This window comes from Suillus bovinus, assembly GCF_016758785.1.
Source record: "Suillus bovinus strain UH-Sbo-P2 chromosome Unknown EDB93scaffold_52, whole genome shotgun sequence".
Classification (NCBI taxonomy): Eukaryota; Fungi; Basidiomycota; class Agaricomycetes; order Boletales; family Suillaceae; genus Suillus; species Suillus bovinus.
In genome coordinates this window covers 64854-80563 of record NW_024542108.1, presented here as the reverse complement: position 1 = coordinate 80563, position 15710 = coordinate 64854, and the positions used below count along the sequence as shown (strand labels likewise).

General features: G+C 47.2%; 6 protein-coding genes across 6 annotated transcripts; 4 read left to right on the top strand and 2 right to left on the bottom strand.

The window, feature by feature from the left end:
* Positions 1–54: 54 nt before the first annotated feature.
* On the bottom strand, positions 55–6681 carry EDB93DRAFT_1162595 (uncharacterized protein). Its single transcript, XM_041450086.1, has 28 exons — positions 5888–6681; positions 5659–5831; positions 5557–5607; positions 5442–5504; positions 5300–5393; positions 4956–5250; positions 4863–4902; positions 4564–4808; positions 4388–4509; positions 4310–4335; positions 4212–4257; positions 3788–4159; positions 3441–3736; positions 3323–3392; positions 3198–3266; positions 2822–3147; positions 2691–2772; positions 2249–2641; positions 2101–2192; positions 1813–2047; positions 1551–1759; positions 1227–1491; positions 1096–1176; positions 1030–1044; positions 930–978; positions 506–880; positions 388–449; positions 55–336 (listed from the first exon to the last, which is right to left on the bottom strand). Exons 1-28 carry the CDS (start codon positions 6545–6547, stop codon positions 190–192), a joined length of 4953 nt encoding a protein of 1650 aa, XP_041305086.1. The 5' UTR covers positions 6548–6681; the 3' UTR covers positions 55–189.
* Positions 6682–7337: 656 nt separating this feature from the next.
* EDB93DRAFT_1162592 (uncharacterized protein) lies at positions 7338–7938 on the top strand. The gene has a single exon (XM_041450085.1). It carries the CDS (start codon positions 7367–7369, stop codon positions 7832–7834), a length of 468 nt encoding a protein of 155 aa, XP_041305085.1. The 5' UTR covers positions 7338–7366; the 3' UTR covers positions 7835–7938.
* Positions 7939–8759: 821 nt separating this feature from the next.
* EDB93DRAFT_1045016 (uncharacterized protein) lies at positions 8760–9166 on the top strand (the record flags this gene model as incomplete). The annotated part of the gene is made up of 2 exons (XM_041444608.1): positions 8760–8864; positions 8918–9166. Coding segments are annotated over 2 exons (354 nt in total), but the record flags the coding sequence as incomplete, so codon positions are not given.
* Positions 9167–9419: 253 nt separating this feature from the next.
* Positions 9420–11201, top strand: EDB93DRAFT_1297951 (uncharacterized protein). Its single transcript, XM_041454637.1, has one exon. It carries the CDS (start codon positions 9789–9791, stop codon positions 10827–10829), a length of 1041 nt encoding a protein of 346 aa, XP_041305082.1. The 5' UTR covers positions 9420–9788; the 3' UTR covers positions 10830–11201.
* On the top strand, positions 10881–11201 carry EDB93DRAFT_1252940 (uncharacterized protein; the record flags this gene model as incomplete). The annotated part of the gene is made up of 1 exon (XM_041453363.1): positions 10881–11201. The coding sequence occupies one exon, from the start codon at positions 10881–10883 to the stop codon at positions 11199–11201; it is 321 nt and encodes a 106-aa protein (XP_041305083.1).
* Positions 11202–11964: 763 nt separating this feature from the next.
* Positions 11965–15050, bottom strand: EDB93DRAFT_1162576 (cytochrome P450; the record flags this gene model as incomplete). The annotated part of the gene is made up of 16 exons (XM_041450083.1): positions 11965–12489; positions 12543–12713; positions 12767–12882; positions 12947–13002; positions 13059–13133; positions 13188–13202; positions 13259–13283; positions 13337–13493; positions 13549–13604; positions 13656–14043; positions 14094–14229; positions 14285–14297; positions 14360–14419; positions 14476–14512; positions 14563–14663; positions 14724–15050. Coding segments are annotated over 16 exons (1787 nt in total), but the record flags the coding sequence as incomplete, so codon positions are not given.
* Between the last annotated feature and the right edge of the window lie 660 nt (positions 15051–15710).

Here is a 15710-nt window from a genome sequence, read left to right as displayed (position 1 = left end):
TTCAGATTTCAATGTCTGCGACGATCGTTTAGTGGCGGGAAGTCAACCACTTATCCGCAGTGGCGGACGTTCAAATCACCAATTAGTAATCTTATAACTCCTTAATGGCACGTCCTTGAGCTCAAGATAAAGTCGTTTTGCATACAAAATAAGTAAATCAACTCGTGAGCCACTCAATCAAGTACTCTATCATGCCCCAGCCTTCCCTGCATCGCGTTCAGCCTTGGCTTTGGCAGCCGCTTCAAGCTCAGCAAAAGTGCCACTCTTGAGGCACATCGTCCGGAAGATGCCCTCTTCCTTCTGAATCAGATTCAAAGGTGTGTCGAACTCCGCAATCTAGCACAGTCATATATGAGCGTGAGTCCGCATAGCTATTGTAATACGCACCTTTCCTGCATCGAGCACAATAAGACGGTCGTAATCAATCACGGTGCGTAATCTGTGCGCGACTAGGAAAATATAAATATGCATGACATCAGCCAACCTCCCAAAGTAAATCACTAACCGGTGAGCAATAAGGAATCCGTGAACTCCTCCCTGATTGTCGCCTGGATTTTGGCGTCGGTATTAAAATCAATGCTGCTTGTTGCCTCATCAAGCACAATAATCGAGCTCCGCCTAAGCAGTGCGCGTGCCATCGCGATGAGTTGCCGTTGACCCTGCGAAAAGTTCGTCCCGCCTGCAGACACCTGGGTATCGAGTGTGATGGTCGTCTTGGAGTCTATGTCAGTGACAGCCGTCGACGCAGCAGAAGAGGCGACATCGTCAGACGTGGATGCACGAGATGGTGCACGGGAGGTATGTTGAGATTCGTAAGCACTTTGACTGAGCATTTGTACGCGGTACAGCACGTCCAAACATTCGCTATCTTCATGCTCATCTGAAAGGGATTCGGCATCTATGCACCACAACCATAAATGTTAACGCACTGAACGGATCAAGGTTATCCCTCAATGTGCCCGAGAACAGAGTTGCATCCTGTCGCTAGATAAATCTCATGTGAAGCGCGGCACCACTATACAGACTCACCTGAGGAATGAAAGTCTGACATACAAGTCAGCAACAGGGTACACAAGCAATATATTGGAAACTCACCAAACGAGAGCGAAGATCATGGACACCAATAGTAGAGATATCGATCCCGTCAATCAGGATACGACCACTGACAGGATCAACCTAACAGATCAACTTAGCAAACATAGACCATCCCAACGAGCATCACCTACAAAGCGAAGAACACTCATCGCCAAAGTTGACTTTCCACTACCTGTGCGCCCCAAAAGCCCAACTCGCTCCTTCGCATTCAGAGTAAAGGAAACGTCATGCAAGACAGGAGGGAGCTCAGGTGCATATTTGATGACCAGGTCCTCGACAGTTAGCAACCCTTCCTTCGTCGAGCTAGAAGGCCAATAAGCAGGAGGACGACTAGACTCGATGATGGCGGGAGGCTCTTGCGGCAAGTCGAGATATTCTACAACACGCTCGACGGAGCTGAAAGAGCGAGACGGATGCGCATGAGTATAAGAACATCATAAGTCATCTCCACATACTTTAGATCAAGTTCAAGTGCGGTCCAGAACCGACAGGCCCAATAAACACTTGTAGTAAAGGTCATGGCACTGGTGATACACACACCCGCGGTACCAGCTGTGACATAGCCTGATAGCGCAAGGAGAGTGGTGACCAACACAGCCAACCCACCGAGCGCATCAAAGTTCAACAAGAGCCATCTATTTGTCATCCAGAAATTGTACCACATCTGTCACGGCAACCGTCAGTATTATCGTACAGTAAGTTCGAATTCGAGTCTACCTTGGTGGTAACGTCGATTTTGTCGTGTAGATCGTCCAAAAAGCGCTGTTCAGCAGAGAAAGCCCGAACTGTAACAATTCCTTCCAGTAACTCGCCAAAGCCAGAGAAGATAGGCGACCGGGAATTAGACTCCATACGGCGAAGATCTCTGCCAGTCTTGAGATACCCAAGAGCTAGCATGCGATAGAAGAAACCTATGACCACAGCAGGGATAAGGAAAATCGGGAAGAAAATACTAGGAATCAATGTATCAGTATATGATTTGTCGAAATGTGAGCAGTGACTTACACAACAGTGATAATCGCAGCCGCGAATGTCGCCAATGAAGAGTTGACAGTTGATAGCGAGCCCGCAAGATTACTGTCAATGGTTTCGATATCCTAGAGACCGTCATGTATTAGTTGAAGACCCAAAACTACAGTGCGTTTAGTCTCACTTTGCCGAATCTATTGAGCATGCGGCCAGCCGGGGTGACATCATGCCAGCGCATCGTGGCGCGCACAACACCCGTCAATAGCTTGCGGAAAATAGACCTCGACGCTTTCAATGCTCCGTTGTATTGAATAGCAGTCGACAACACACTGACTGCCGCGGTGGCGAAGCCGATCAGCCCGTAGATACCAACGTAAAATAGCGGGTGTTCATGGACGTCAGGCAACGTGATAGGGCTGAAGGCAGAGGAATTGACATGGAAGTAGCTGTTCGAGTAGTATTGAGAGTCATGGTAGGGCACGTAGCCGTTCATCAGCGCCTCATTCTCGATCAATACTGAGGATGCCATGATGTATGGAGCTAACTGGGAGTCATCGTCATATGCCTGACCCCATTTCTATAACAAACATAAAGTGCCAATAATGAAAAAGAGGGAGTCGACTAACCCGAACCCAGAGCTTCTCAATAACACCTAAGCTCTGCGAACAAACAATGAGAATCCCGAGCATAAACCACGTCCAGTACGACCTGCCCGCAGTCAGCCTACGCAACACCTGGAATGTAACGAAACCCTTACGATGCCTGCAAGTACGCATTATAAATCGACCACTTGACACCTCCAGCCTCCCGGTGTTCGTCCTTAATGAGCTTCCGAGGCTTTTTCTTTGGTTCTGCGGGTGTGTCTGCCCCAGCATTGTCCTCCTGCGCTTCAACAGGGGTCTCAGTGGCCGCTACAGGCTCCTCTTCTTGGACTTCTGCAGCGGAATCCTGCGCAATGTGGTCCAGAATGCCCTGCGCACGAAGATCCTTTACAGTACCCTTGGTATCGATGCGACCATCTAGCATGCGGACGAGGTAATAAGTGCCAGGGAGCACGAGCTCTACGTGATGAGTGACTAAAATCTGCGAATGGATTCAACAATGCGGTGTATCATCATGAACTACAGACATACCACTGTACGGTTTGCCATCAATGGTCCGCGAAGGAGTCTCTCGTACAAGAACAGGGCAGTGTGACTGTCCTATTCGCAATATAAGCACGAGAGCAGTAGGTGAACAGACAGATAGCAACACTCACGACAGCACTCAATGGATCATCCAACAGGACATACTTCGTGCGAGCATACACAGCGCGAGCAAGCGCAACACTGAAGACCATGAGCATCCCGCACAAATATTGACGACCCATGCCTCACCGAGCTTTTTGGCCACCAGACAAGCTGACCCCCCTGGCGCCAATCTCAGTATCGTCTCCATCCTCCAACATATTCAAGTCCGGCAGCAGCGCACAGCATTCGATAACATCGTTGTATCTCTCCTCGTCAAAAGGTTGCCCAAATAGAATGTTGTCTTTGATGGACTGATGACGCAGCCATGGTGATTGAGCAGCGTATGAGATTGAGTGCATCAGCCCATTCTCGTCGATCTTCGACGTATTCTTCGAAATGGTCAATTTGCCGCTGACGGTAGTCATCTCGCCCAGCAGTGCCATCTAACCAAGCATCATATGAAATGTGGATTCAATGGAAGGAATATTACTCACGAGCAAGGCAGTTTTGCCACTCGCCGTCGGTCCAGTAATTACAGACAGTTCACCATCAGGAAACCGTATCGAAATATCCTTGAGCTCGAATCTATGATCTTCGGGCGACGAACGGATGGACTCGGATTCGGAATCAACGACCGTCGCAGCTTCGTCGCTCGAACTAGCACGGGAGTGGCTTTTGCCTTTCACTTTTGAGTTTTCCTCAGGTGTCTCGGGAACCTCATTCCACTTGAAGAATCCATTCTCGATTGAAAGAGTGTCATCCTCTTCGTTGTCATAGGGTGCGCGAGCCTTCTTGATGGAAGACACCTGCTCGTCGACTTCGTCCTCCTCAAGGTATTTCTCGATACGTTTTAACGCAACTCCAGTCTGAAGCCCGCTATCGGATACAACTCTCGAAGAATTAATGATACTATCATACCTGTAGTATTTGAACAATCCAAGCTGGGATAACACCCAATGGCTGACTGACGCCCGCATAAGCTAGAGCACGAGATAAACGTGACATTGACCACTCACCGAATCATGCTGAAAAGGGCGATTGACTGAAAAACTGCATCAGCAATTTCGCCTGATTTCCACAATCACCGAACTAACCGTGAATGCAACCGACACAGTCAGCTGGTTACCTTGGTACACGAAAGTGAAGAACGATATGAGCGACACTAAAATAGGAGCAAAAGTCCAGATCAGGGAAAACAACACTGAGTTGATCCGAGCTGGTGAAATGGCACGTTAGTCGACCTCCAAAAAATGACAGTACGGCTACTTACCCTTCACCATCCAATTCATCTCCACCCCCCGTGCATCCATAGTACGTTTGATCCAGCGGTCCTCCCACGCGAAGAATTTGATGAACTTGACAGCACCGATGAGCTCGTTAAGGACAGCCATGCGTTTGTCTCGCGAAGCAGAGACACCCTTATGAATGCGAACGCTGCGTTTAGTGACAAAGCTGTTCAGGGGCCAGCCGGCGAGAAGTACGACAAAGCCCGCAAATGCAGACAGACCCAGAAGACTGTAAAGATAAGGTGAGACACATGAATTAATTGACATGAATGCACTTCATTACTTGTAGAGGAAGGTCGTGGCAATGATAATTTCAAATGGAGCTAGTAACAGCAATAAATCAGTTGTCAGAAAAAGGATCACAAGTATAACTGACCTCCATAGATGAAATATGCGCCAGATACCATCATGGCAATCCTGTTTGCATCTACAGCCATCAAATTGACGATCTTCCCAACATCCGCGCCAGCTTTGGGGTCATCCGAGGTCGAATTCTCAACAGGCTTGATTCCCGCTTTTTTGTCTGCCGCCTCTTTGGCTTTGTCCTTGTCGATAATGCCTGAGTAGTCCTGACGCTTAAGAGCTTTGTCATAGATGGCAGCCATCAGCTCTACACGCATCCTTGTCGCTGCTCGCCGTCCGAACCACAGGTGTTGGACATCGGCTTCTGCCTGATACGACATAAGTGATAGCTCCCAAGTAGATGACTTATGTGCATACCTTTAGCAACGTGCACAAGAAGGCCAAGAAAGCGTATATATATGCTTGGGACCGGTTCTCTGTGGTAGATACATCGATAGCATCAAGGATACGCCTGACGATCATTGAGCTCAGTAGCAAATCAATAAAAAGCATTACTCACTTTAAAAGGAATGGTGAGGCATATGCGAATACGACGCTAACATAAGTCAGGCAGAAATCCAGTCTAACTCAAGCGTTGAGTGACGTTTTCAATAGAAGAGGGCAGGGAGACTCACATAAGATCCTGCGAGTTGGCGGCCCACAGACGGCGAAGGAGAGAAGAACGACTAAAATTTAACGTCAACAAGGGGTTACCTCATAGCATGATATATACGTACATGATGGTGCTGAACTTGATGAACACCGGACGGGATTGCTGGGTAGGACTAAGGTTCCACACGTCATCCTCGCTCAAGGTCGTGTTCGAGCCGCGAGTGATGAGTGGGTAGACCCATGAGAACGTTATCCATTTCCACATAGTGGTATAATCTTCAGGCGAGTATTTAACATACTATGATGCGGGTAAGAAGATATGAAAGTAAGCAATTAAAGAAGATAGTGGCCTACAATATCTTCCTTCTTGATACGGTTGCTCGGCAGCTCAAAGGGCATATTTCCTACGACAGTCACGAGCACCAGAATGGCGATGATATTGGAAATGAGGCCCAATAATGGGAGCTGAGGCAATGGGACACCAAAAACCTCATACTCATACAAAGTACCACCAATCAGAATGGTGCCAAAGACGAAGTGTAGCACAAATAGGGCGAAGAGATCGAAGTGGATAGTTGGCTTTGGCCAGAAGACAGGCTTGCAGGAGGCATATATCCAAGTGGCAGAAATGAGAAGTTGCGCGATACCCGGCCAAATATAGTCCTTATTCGTGAGGATGTTGTATGCACCGGCAGCAGACCAAACGAGAGCTTGGACCAAAGCGATAAATGAGAGTAGTACGGTGCGCCATAAAGGAACAGTATTGTCGATGACAAGGTCGCCTGTTTTTTCCCCTTGAGCGTCTAGAGCTTCGGCCTCGCGTAAGGTCAAAAAACTGCGGAAGGGCGATTCAATAGCGTTAGTAAGTGGACGAGCGAATTCAGGAATACGGGGTATGGAGAATAGACATAGCGCTAAAACGAGCGCAGCGGGTACAATCGCACTAAGGGAGGTGCGTACGCAGGCGTCTGAGAAATCAAGTGCATTGATGCCTGGGCACAACTGGGTCACCATTGCCCTACAGAAATGCTTTTGGACGTCCTATCCCGTGCGACTTTCTGAAGTGATAGTCGTAAAGGTGGTCAACGGCCGGTGGTGAGTGAACCTGTCGTCCGAATTCTAGACTCAACAGCAAGGAACACGCGTTCAAGAATCAAACCTACCTTCAGCGCTAAGCGGTTATTCAATAGAATACCATTACATAAACGTTTTAATATCAATACCGTGACGGATACGTACGTAAGTGGAACTATGCAACGGTGCGCAGTATCAACAACCCGCATCAGCGGCGCTCCTCCAACTTGCCGTGCGCAAAGGCCTCTCACAAAGCCGCAGCAGATACCGGTAAATAAGACCATCATCCTAGCTAGCACACATGAATTTATCTGCTTTCCAGGATGGTCCTTTCGCACTATGGATTTCTGTGGGTCCTTTGACAGTGCACGCGACACTTGCAACTGCCGCCGCAGTAATATCCTCTTTTATCCCAAATACCCATCACATCATGTGCTGGACAATAGTGCTATCCACATTACAGGTTATATTTTAATATAATATTATTATTAATCATTATCTTGATTATAATACGGGCTCGCGGAGGGGCTCTGCATACACCGTACAATCCAGTACATTACATTATTGTATGATTACATTATAGTATGACCTGTGTATTTAATCATAATCTTTAAACTTTGAATGGAGCAATCAGATTGACGTGGATAAGGTGAAAACTGTACAGCTGGAGCAGTAGTAGTTCCCACGCTCCACCGTGGTCAGCGCTCAGCGCAGAATTTAATATCTTTGCGCTTCTTGTTATCAGGGCAGCACAACTTCATGGCGCAATTGGGCGAGCAGCAAAAACAGCTTGCCCAATCACTTGCTGATCTTCATTCTGTTATAGCCGAACTCCCTGGTTCATTGCCAGAAGCAGCTGAGGATGGTCCGATTGGCCATCACTTACGTGATTTCAGCGTTGATGAAGATGAAGGTCCGTTTTACTCATTCAACCGTGCCTGGGAACGAGTGTTTCAGCACTCCGAGAATGAACGACAAAAACTGGTCATGCGAGGAAGACACGGTGTCATTCTCGCACACGATTTTGCTGTGCACTTTGCTGCACTACCGAACATCGAGCAACACGATGGACTCGTCTTGATGAACGAGCGCATCAAAGCACTTATCAAACTGCTTCACGACGTGTATGTAATTTCCTGTATCCTGCTCACTATTATCGCGAAGGAATGGTTAAAACGTGATTTTGGGAATGGTGTAAATTTTCTCGAGGGCGTGAACATCCATTAAATACAATTAAATATGGTTACATTACCATTACATTTCAATACAATACCTATATGATTAAATACTCTTGCTCGCTGGCCCGTAATATTATGAATACATTATATTATGCTCCTCAGAGTATTATAATCATAATTGGACAGCACTACTGGACAATGATGTTGACAGTGGACTGCCAGCTGAGAATACGATCCTGTCCAAAGATTCAAGTTCGTACCTGAAGCACGTGTCAAGGCCTCCGAGTCTTTTGTTCTGCTATCGGCTTACTTCCGATGTGCCCTCGTCACATCAAAATACGCTGATGGGATCCTTTCAGTGAATCTTATTTGCCTATTTTGGCACCGATTAGCTAATGTGAATTCTGTAAAAGGGATTCGTCTCAGATTCGTTGAAGACAAGCTTGCACCTCATTGTACCAATTGTACCACCTCGAGTCCCCGCTCGGCGCTCATCGCGGTGACATCAATACCAGATATCAATCGATTCCTCTCGATGGGGCTAACTCAAACTTCTATCGATAGGAGGCTTCTGCGAGCACTTACGTTCGGTGGTAAACCAGTTTCGCGTGTAGGAATGGTGTCGATGAGGAGCCTTTCCATGCCTTAAATCTTTAGAATTCTATGTGGGAGTTCAAGTTAGCGCTTGTCACGTTCATTTACTATAGCTCAGCTTGAGTCCAGCGTTGAATTCATCAGTTGGAATTTTCCCCCCTTAAGCTTCGCCAACGGATGACGACCCCAGCCAGCCGTATGTGCCACGCCAACGACTCGTTACAATACCAAACGTTCCCCCGGAGTGAGCATTTTTCATTGCAACGTCACAGTGCTTGTGAAGATTGGGGATTAACTGCCATCATTCAAGTTCTGATCAAGGCCATCTCACGCAGATCCTAGAGGTCCTCCAGAACCTCACAATTACCGAGGGAGCAAACGATGCGCATTCCAAATTCTGGGCAGCGTATAAAACTGAGTCTGGCCAGTATGATGACGACATGTTAGAGAGGTGTAATGGAAATATGGATATAGTCCTGATCTTCGTACGTGAATCACATCATTATTTCAACACCGTGATCTAATGAGTGACTGGCAGGCTGGTCTATTCTCCGTTGTCATTATCGCGTTCATCATTGCAATGCAGCCAAATCCTATTGACACCACCAACGTTCTGTTGGTACAGCTTATCCAGAATATATCGGATGGTCGTTCTGCTACCCAGCCAATCATCTTTCCATCATCTACGGGTTTCTCTTCTTCCAAATTATGGATGCAGGCGCTTGCATACGCGAGCCTTGCATCTAATCTTCTTGCTGCCTATAGCGCTGTCATGGGCAAGCAATGGTTGAGTCACTATAAGACGACTCGTTTTGGTGGTGGATCTGTCAAAGACCGATATCAGCAGAGGCACCGCAAGTCTGAGGAGCTAGAGAGGTGGCACTTCGAAAGTGTGTTGCGGTCATTCCCAGTTCTTCTACACATATCTCTGCTTCTATTTGGTCTGTCCCTGGGAACCATGCTGTGGACGCAACAGCGGTCCATCTCCATCTTTGTTATTGCAATGGTTACTTTCGGCGGCTTTTGTCATGCCTTCTTCATCACGGCGTCGTTGATAAATCATGACAGTCCATTCCAGACGCCTGTATCCCTGGCCATCCAAGCTATCTTTGCTTCAACTTCTCGTGCGCGTGCGAGCCCCAAACATCAAAATGAAGATCCTACCAAACTCGCTATGGAGTGGATCTTGAAGACCTCGAGAAGCCCTGATGTCGTTAGGTCAGTGGTCGAGCTGATGCCTACAATGCCAGCACTGCCAGACGTGAAACTCGTGCCGTTATGCGAAGACGTTCGAGACATGTTCCAGGCATGTTTTAATCAGCGTGGCATTCCGATACTACGCGACAGCGCACTGGCATATGGGAAGGCATTGATCCACTTCTCTTCTAATTATGGTGATGTGAAGGCGTATGCTCCACACAACCACAAAGGAGTGGAATCCCTGGGAACGGTGGCGCGACCTGTATGTGCCTGAGGCGCTGGAACAATGTGGAATTTCCTACAACCGAATACTCAAGACCGGTGATCCAGGTTTGAAGGATTCCTTCCGACAAGACACCTGTACCGCTCTGCGTATGGTTGTGGCTGCTGGAATAGACCATTTCGCTTATCCCAATGACGACGACAAAGAATACACATGGATTTGGAACGGTAAATTTGGTCCGCTGACAGCTGACTGGTTGTTGGACTGCCCAAAAGAGATCCATAACATGCGTGTCATTGACATTGATGCAGTTGGAAACGCTCTGCTCTTGTTCAGTTACACGCAGATCGAACCATCACGCCTTGTCCAAGACCGCATCGCCCCATTTCTGAATGACGACCAGTCACTTAAATTTCGCCATATCGCACTTCGTGCTGCCTGGCAGCAAATTCACTGCGCGGACATGTACGAACCTTTTCATGCGACTGCTTCCTTCCTCCATGCTGTTCTGAAGGCCATCTTTCCCATGGTCCCAAATGAACAAGATCGGATTACCAATGCAATCGAATTGCTTAACTTCCCTGAATGGCCAGGAGGTAGCGATCTAGCGACTTTTCCCCTGCTTAAAATCCAGTTTCTTGTACTTCTTGTCTTACCTGCACCAAAGGTTGACAATCTCGCAAGCTATACTCCTTACTGCCGTGCCCTCATTCGCTGCATGGGTAGAGATCGACCTCATTACCTCCGCCGTTCCGCCTCAAATATTGTCTGTGACACCCGACGAGACCTTGTAAAGTTAGCCACCGCTACTAGAGCTAACAAGTCCTTACAAGATGAACTCTGCGGAGGCCTCATCACCGCACCCTTTACTTATCTCAATGATTTGCTCACTAATGAAGAAAACCCTCCTCTTATGCCCATTGTCCGTCTCGTCTTCATTCTTGCAAAGAGCTCCGACTGGCACCCTTACTTGACCCGGGATGGCTCTATTGAAGAGTGGACTTGCAGACATACTCACGCATTATGACTACGATCCCTTCGGAAACATCATCATCAGCCACCACTGACTATTAAAACAATGCATTGCCTCTTTTACCTCGCCGGAATTTCCCTCCGTATTGCTTCACCAGAGCAGGCCGCATCTTCCTTTAGCGCTGTCATGCCCAAGCAATGGTGGGACTTGATGAGGAATGCATGGCATATCTTCTATTTTTTCATTCCCAAGGGAATGGATGATCGTATTGGGAGGCTTTCAGATCGTGTCGTGGACATGCGGTACCCGCTACCAAATCCTTCGAAGGATAATCTCGAGGAGGTAGATGATGATCTTATTGAGAGCATTCCAGCTCTTGTCGTGGGGCACGAAGTGGCACATGCCACCAGATGCTTCGAAGAATGATCTCGAATCGCTCAATAAATCGTTGACTAGAGCACTGCATAGGTTGCAACAAAATTCAGATGAGAGTATCAGATCTGAAGTGGAGGGTTTGCAGAAATTCGTACAAGAGAAATTGAAGGCAGTTGAAGACGGCATGAAACATGGGCGAGTCTGGAGAACGAAGTACAGACTCTACAGAGTATGGTGGTCCTACGAGTTGTCATGACCACTTAACTATTCCGTTACCTGGCTTTCCCTTGTATTTTGTGGATTGAATTCCCCTCCAGTATGTAAGATAGGGCCTGCGATGTTGTATGTAGTCTATCATGTCGAGAAATTTACCTCCTTAGGTTCGTCTTTGATCTCATGTGTGTCAAGGCTGACAAACAGGAACGTGTTGGTGAGTATGAGACGTTAGATGGAAATAATAAAATAGTGTTGGATAACGAATGCGAGAGGGGACTTCGATACTGGTTATTGTTTCCTGGCAGTAGGGACTGCACATGAGCTACTTATGTTGCGAAACGCTAATGGTCCTCGGGTATGGATGGGCCGAACGATTATGTGAAGATTCAAGACGGACACTGAAGGGAGTGGCGTCGCGCCTGACAGTGTAGAGTAGAATAGAGAGAAAGAGAGTACGGAAATTGAGTGAGTGGCGGTATGAATGGGTCTAGTTTTGACAGAATAGTACCGAGAGTCATGGAGTTATTGACAGATTCTAGAGTGGCGAGCTGAGAATGGAGTAACGGTGACAAGGGGATCTGAGGGTCGGTGCATCAAAATACGCTGATGGGATCCTTTCAGTGAATCTTATGTATCTTGCGCAGCCGATTCAGAGCTCAATGCACCATCGCCCACTCAGCACACCATGTCGTCACATCTTGACCCTTCCTGATCCACCGGGGGAAACTATGGGCAGGTATAGAACGATCCACTTAGGTTACGCAACAATTCGGGAGTATCGGACGACACTTACTCAATCTTCACTGCAGGGCCTAATTGTTGTTAGGACGTGAAAATGGAGAGCACAAATAGCGGTACAAGTGACCATCCAGCGCTTAGAGTCTGCAAGACCCGTGATCACCACAGATCGCGTTCAGCTGCGGAGTACCTGCCAAGCGTTTCTGTGTCTCCGAGTTTGATCCACGGATCATAGCGTATGTTTATAGTCAATGACAATGGCAATAATAACAAAATAAACAGCAAAATATGAATAACCCTGCAGTATTGTCCCATAGCACAAAGTTCATAATTAGTCCATGACTTCGACGTCATCTACAGCTTCCATCTTAACCCACATACCACCCTACGAGTAGAACCTGATTAGATGGTTGCAAAACACCTCGGAGTAAGACTTGCCATGGCATAAAGCGTCAAATGGTTTCTCGGCCTGAATTGTTCGATAGCCTGCCGACCACCTTTTTCAGCCCACCAAGCAGGTGGGCGCATCGCAGGTTCGGGAGATAGTGTAATGTTGGAAAAGTTTTGCAGCAAACGAATGATCATGAACGACATTTCGTTGTATGCAAACTGAGGGAAAATGGGGGTAAAAGATTTGTGGCAGTAATGAACGAGCGACATACTTGTTGTCCTAAGCAAATTCTGGGGCCCGCGTTAAATGGCAGGAAAATGAAGGGATTGGGAACCAGGTATTTCTTGACGCGCTCGTCGAGCCATCTATCCGGATCGAATTCCAATGCTAGAACACGGGGTGGGTCCGATTGAATCGATAACGTATATGTAAACGAATTGAATTTACTTACCATCTGGTCCCCATAAATCAGTTCTTCGGTGCATGAGGAGCACTGAATAGCTGATCCTGAAATTGTTCAAGTAATTATGCGATGAATCTATATGATCGGATATGATGCATACATGGTACCCCGTGGGATGAACAGTGGCTTCTTTCCATGTTCGGGGGATGTCAATGTGGTGTCACGTATGTTTTCCCTAAAAGTTCGTGGCTAAAGTTTATAGCCTCTTTGACGTAACCTGAAAACATACCTCACATCAAAAGGGCTAGGCGGTTGTGGTATGACGTAAGATACATTCTGAGATCAAACTCCATCACTTACACAGCAGGAAAAAGGCGCAGTGTTTCTAAAAATGGGTGAGCAACATCCCCGCGAGCAATAGGAAACGAGAATATGCACCATTGAGAACAGCTCTGAGAAATTTCATCTCTTTGATTTCATCATATGTGGGTCTACGAGTTAGCCCAACCTTCGATATGATTTCTTCCCTGAGGCGAATGAGGAACTCTGGATACATTGCCAACAAATAAATAGCTGATGTTAATGTTGAGGCCGTCTATTAATTATCCTTCGTTACATGCCAGGATGATTCAAAAGTAAATGCAGCTTACCGTATCTCTTCCGGCCAGTAAGATATTCAATGTCTCGTCTTTGATAATTTTGAAGTCTGAAAAGGATATCTTAACAACAGAAATTCCGTGGCGATGTACTATCTCACCTGACGTCAAATTTACAAGATGATCCACAAGTGTTTGATCATCTGCGAGCTCATTTTTGTCAAATTCAACAGCCGAGGTTTGTTTTTTCTCCAGAGCGTCTTTGAGGATCGGATCTAAAAATGCGTTTACCACTTTCATGTGTTGCGCGGTACTGTCAGCAAGAATCTCATTGAGTGGCCAGGTCTGCCCGATAGAAACACGCCGATTTATTCCCTGTTGAGCTTGAGAGAAAGCATATGCGAAGGCTGCGGCGGCATTGTCTCCTTGAACGGCATTTGTAGTTTTTGTTGCGTTATTGGGGTAAGGGAGTCCAGCGAAAAGTGAATTGATACAGTGTCCGAATAGGAACTCCGATGCAGAGTCAAGCGTAAATCTGGATATGAGATCCTGTGGTCGGATTAAGGGATGTCAAAGTACCAGCTTGAGGAAACCCGTACTTGGAAGTCAATTGCTAAGCCCGCTCTGAAACGTTCCTTCGCCAAAGCGATAGCATGATCCGCATGACGGTCAAAGATCTCAAAGTGACTTATCCGATCATGAGTGAAGAAAGGCCGTGTCATGGTTCGGTGAAGCCTAGAAATATATTTAAGATTCCCCGTCAGACGTTATCTTCAAATTCATGGCTCACTTCCAGATTTCACCTGGTGGCATGACCAATCGGTCAATCAGTCACGACATAAGAGGCTCGCCAATGTGCGCTTACCATCTGAATTGAATACGCCCGTTCCAAGAACAGAGTCAGCTGCTTCTCTGAACTTGGCACCTGCATCAAGTCACATGTCACATGTCAACCGACGACATCCGACTTCAGGTGCATACCTTTAACATAGTTATCAAAGTCAGTTGCGAGAATAGTCTATGTGGCGTTCGATTATGAAATATCTTCTAATACACATTGAAACTTGCCTTAATGTGTTGTGGCTCCGTAGTCATGATGAGGTCCTCCCAAAAGAAACGAAAATTGATAGTCGGTCCAAGCACCTTGATCTCGTCCTCTATAGATTGTCCTAGATAAACGTATGATTTCGTAAAGCACGAGCATGGAATGCATGAAACGGGGACTGTACCTAGGTATTCATTCTCATTCCTCAAGACCATCTTCACTACCTTGTCCAAATTTCCAGGCAATTTTCCCTGGATACGAGGAACAAGTCTGGCACCGAGTCTATTGGCCTTTCGTTGTTGCAATATTCCATCCGCAAAAACATAAGCTGCGAATCCAAAAGGCGCTGCACCCAAAACCACCGCAGATACAAGCCATGGAGAAACTCGGATGCCTTTTAGAGAGGCCAGGCGAACCACGATAATGACGGAGGAAGCAGCCGGAACAACAACGGAAAGCAAGCCTCGTGCGAGGTAGGCTACGCCAGGACTGACCCAAGTTCGAGACATAGTAGCTAAATATTGAAGTTTGTTGCTAGTCGGAGACCCAGATAAAAAAAAATTGGCGCTTATATAGATAATGGGCGGTGTCAGCTGCCATAAAGTGTTTGTTACTGCGGTTTGCTCACAGGCTAGGGGTCACTCGGGGTGTGATCAATTTATATTCGCGTACCCGCCGGTACATTCGGAACCCCAGTTCCACCGGATCATAACAAGAAGCTTCTAACACCCTTGGCACCTCTTGGCACCACTTTTATCCCGTTCGCACGGTCTAAGAGACCCGGATTTCTTGTCGAGTCCAACCAGTCTCTGAGACCTACGGTCACCTACCCTCACCAGACCTCTCTGAAGACTCCCTTCCTGTGAGCCCATCCTTGGCCACTGGCCGGATCGTTTTTCGCCGTTGCAGTCGTGCAACAGGACCTGGACTCTCACTAGGTATTAGGCTCACTAGTAGCAACTCTAAATGGAACGAGAGGTCGGGTAGCGGTGGCCCCCCGACGAGAGCTTTCACAGGCTCGTAACCGTCAATCCCACCCCCAGCTGACGATAGTTAGTACTACCTTGTATCTGGATGAACGAATATTCCGCGAGGCGACGAAACGGGTCTTTACCTTGGTCCAAAGCGACGGAAGCGGGAATTCGAACAGCATCATTGAATCAACAACTCT